This window comes from Helobdella robusta (assembly GCF_000326865.2).
Source record: "Helobdella robusta unplaced genomic scaffold HELROscaffold_71, whole genome shotgun sequence".
In the NCBI taxonomy this organism is placed as follows: Eukaryota; Metazoa; Annelida; class Clitellata; order Rhynchobdellida; family Glossiphoniidae; genus Helobdella; species Helobdella robusta.
This window is the reverse complement of record NW_008705401.1, coordinates 631,445-633,944: the sequence shown is the minus strand read 5'-3', so window position 1 is coordinate 633,944 and position 2,500 is coordinate 631,445. Positions and strand designations below refer to the sequence as shown.

Genomic DNA, 2,500 nt, shown 5'->3' with positions numbered 1-2,500 from the left:
GTTCATGCACTCATTAGAAAATAATTTTTTTAATAATTCTTTAATAAAATTATTGGACGGTGGCTCCCGTAGTAGTAGTAGTTGTAGTAGTGGTGGTAGTGGTAGTAGAAGTGGTAGTGGTAGTAGTAGTAGTGGTAGTAGTTGTAGTAGTAGTGGTAGTGGTAGTAGTAGTAGTAGTGGTAGTAGTAGTAGTAGTAGTAGTTTTAGTAGTAGTGGTAGTGGTAGTAGTAGTAGTAGTGGTAGTAGTAGTGGTAGTAGTAGTAGTAGTAGTAGTAGTAGTAGTGGTAGTAGTAGTGGTAGTGGTAGTAGTTGTTGTAGTAGTGGTAGTAGTAGTAGTAGTAGTAGGAGTTGTAGTAGTAGTAGTGGTAGTGGTAGTAGTAGTGGTAGTAGTAGTAGTAGTAGTGGTGGTGGTAGTAATAGTAGTAGTTGTAGTAGTAGTTCAACCGTTATAATAACAGTTTAATGTTTTCGTTTGTTACCATTGGTAACGGCGCTAAAATGTTTCGATTTATGATTTTTGAGTTTTAAAATAAATTTTCATTCATTTCTGCATCTATGTGGGAATAATTCTACTATTATATCTATGCTTTTCTTCGCTGTTATATCTATGTACTTTAGTATCAATGCATGTATGCCTTTTAAAAAATTTCTTACTGACAATGAAATGACATTAGAGCAAAAGACTATAATAATAATAAAAACAACAACAACAATAACAACAACGACAACAATAGAAATAAGAATAATATTGATGGTGGCCAGGAGAATGATTATGATGATTGATGTTAGTGTCGGAAATTTTATAGTATGTTGCCTTCCATTGTGAGCACGCTCCAACCTCACTCACTTTCACACTCTCTTACTCTCTCTCTTTCTCTCTTTCTTTATTTCTCTCTCTTTCTTTATAGTTTTTTTTACAAATTTATTCCATTTTTTCACGTCAATCTTTTTTGTTTCTTCAAATTCTCTCAACGACCAACGAACAAGTGAACGAACAAACGAACGAACGAACAAAAGAACGAACGAACGAATGAACCAACGAACGAACGAATGAACCAACGAACGAGCAAGTAAGCAAAAGGACGAATAGACCAACTAATGAGAATTTTCTAAATATAAAATGAATGAACAAAAAGATAGAGGAACCTGATGTAAACAAATTCCGAAACAAACACTGTATAATGCATGGACAAACACATGAAATGAGAAATAAAAGCTAAGCAAACATAGATGCACACACACAAACAAACAGACACAGAAACACATACACTCGCACACACACACACACACACACACACACACACACATACATACATACACAGGTACGTGCATCTTTAAAAAAATGTAATTTAAATTCTATTGAAGACCAACTACCTTAGCTCCTATCAAATAAATTGTTAAACAAACATCCATCCACCTCTCTATCCATCCATCCATCCATACATACATAAATACATACATTCATACATACATACATACATACATACATACATACATACATACATACATACATACATACATACATATACAGACAATACCTTAAATAAACATATTACTATTGTTGAGATCGTGGAACAATACATACATCTTCGTTTCCATGACGCCTAATAGTATGTTTGTATGTATGTTTGTATGTATGTTTGTATGTATGCATGTATGTATGTATGATGTATGTATGCATGCATGTATGAAGAAATTAAAAATAATTCATTTCAAAAAAATTATCTTCCATTGTTACGGGCGGAAGTAAAAAATGTATCTCTTACTTTCTCCCTCTCTCTTCCTCTTTCTCCCTCTCTCTCCTCTCTCTCTCTCTTTCTATCTCTTTTTCTCTCTATCTCACTCCACCCTTCTCTACCTATCCTTTTCTTAATAGAATTCGTCTTGCTATAAATAGAAATTTGATAAGAATGTACTTTTGAATGCCGAGTTGGGAATGTACACATACAAGTACAATGACGTATTTCCGACTTGATACAAAAGATTATATTCTAATTAATTATTAATTTAATATCATTGTTAAAGTAGTAGTAGTAGTGGCAGTAGTAGTAGTAGTAGTAGTAGTAGTAGTAGTGGTAGTAGTAGTGGTAGTAGTAGTAGTAGTAGTAGTAGTAGTAGTAGTAGCAGTAGTAGTATTAGTAGTGGTAGTAGTAGCAGTAGTAGTAGTAGTAGTAGCAGCAGTAGTAGTAATAGTAGTAGTAGCATTTAGGGGCGTTTAAAGTATAAAGTTCTTGAGTGAATATTTTTTCGTAAACTTTTTATATAAATAATAAGGCAATAAAAATAATGTAGTTTATTAATGTTATTAGTTGTTGTTGTTGTTATTAGTTGTTGTTGTCGTTGATGTTGTCGTTGATGTTGTTGTTGTTGATGATGATAATGATGTTGCTGTTGATATGGTTGTTGTTGTTGTTTATGCTTATTTTTATTTTTTTGTAGTTCGATGTTTGTTCTTCTGTAATGTGTGTTTTTTGTTGTTTGAAGATTTTTTTTTCAATGT

General features: G+C 32.6%; 1 protein-coding gene across 1 annotated transcript in view; it reads left to right on the top strand.

Moving 5' to 3' along the window:
• Nucleotides 1-1,936: 1,936 nt before the first annotated feature.
• HELRODRAFT_181479 (hypothetical protein) overlaps nucleotides 1,937-2,500 on the top strand; it is a gene marked incomplete at both ends in the record, with an annotated part of 4,383 nt that continues 3,819 nt past the window's right edge. Inside the window, one exon of the mRNA XM_009031273.1 lies at nucleotides 1,937-1,960. Coding sequence (XP_009029521.1) covers nucleotides 1,937-1,960 — 24 coding nt within the window. The remainder of the gene's footprint in view (nucleotides 1,961-2,500) is intronic.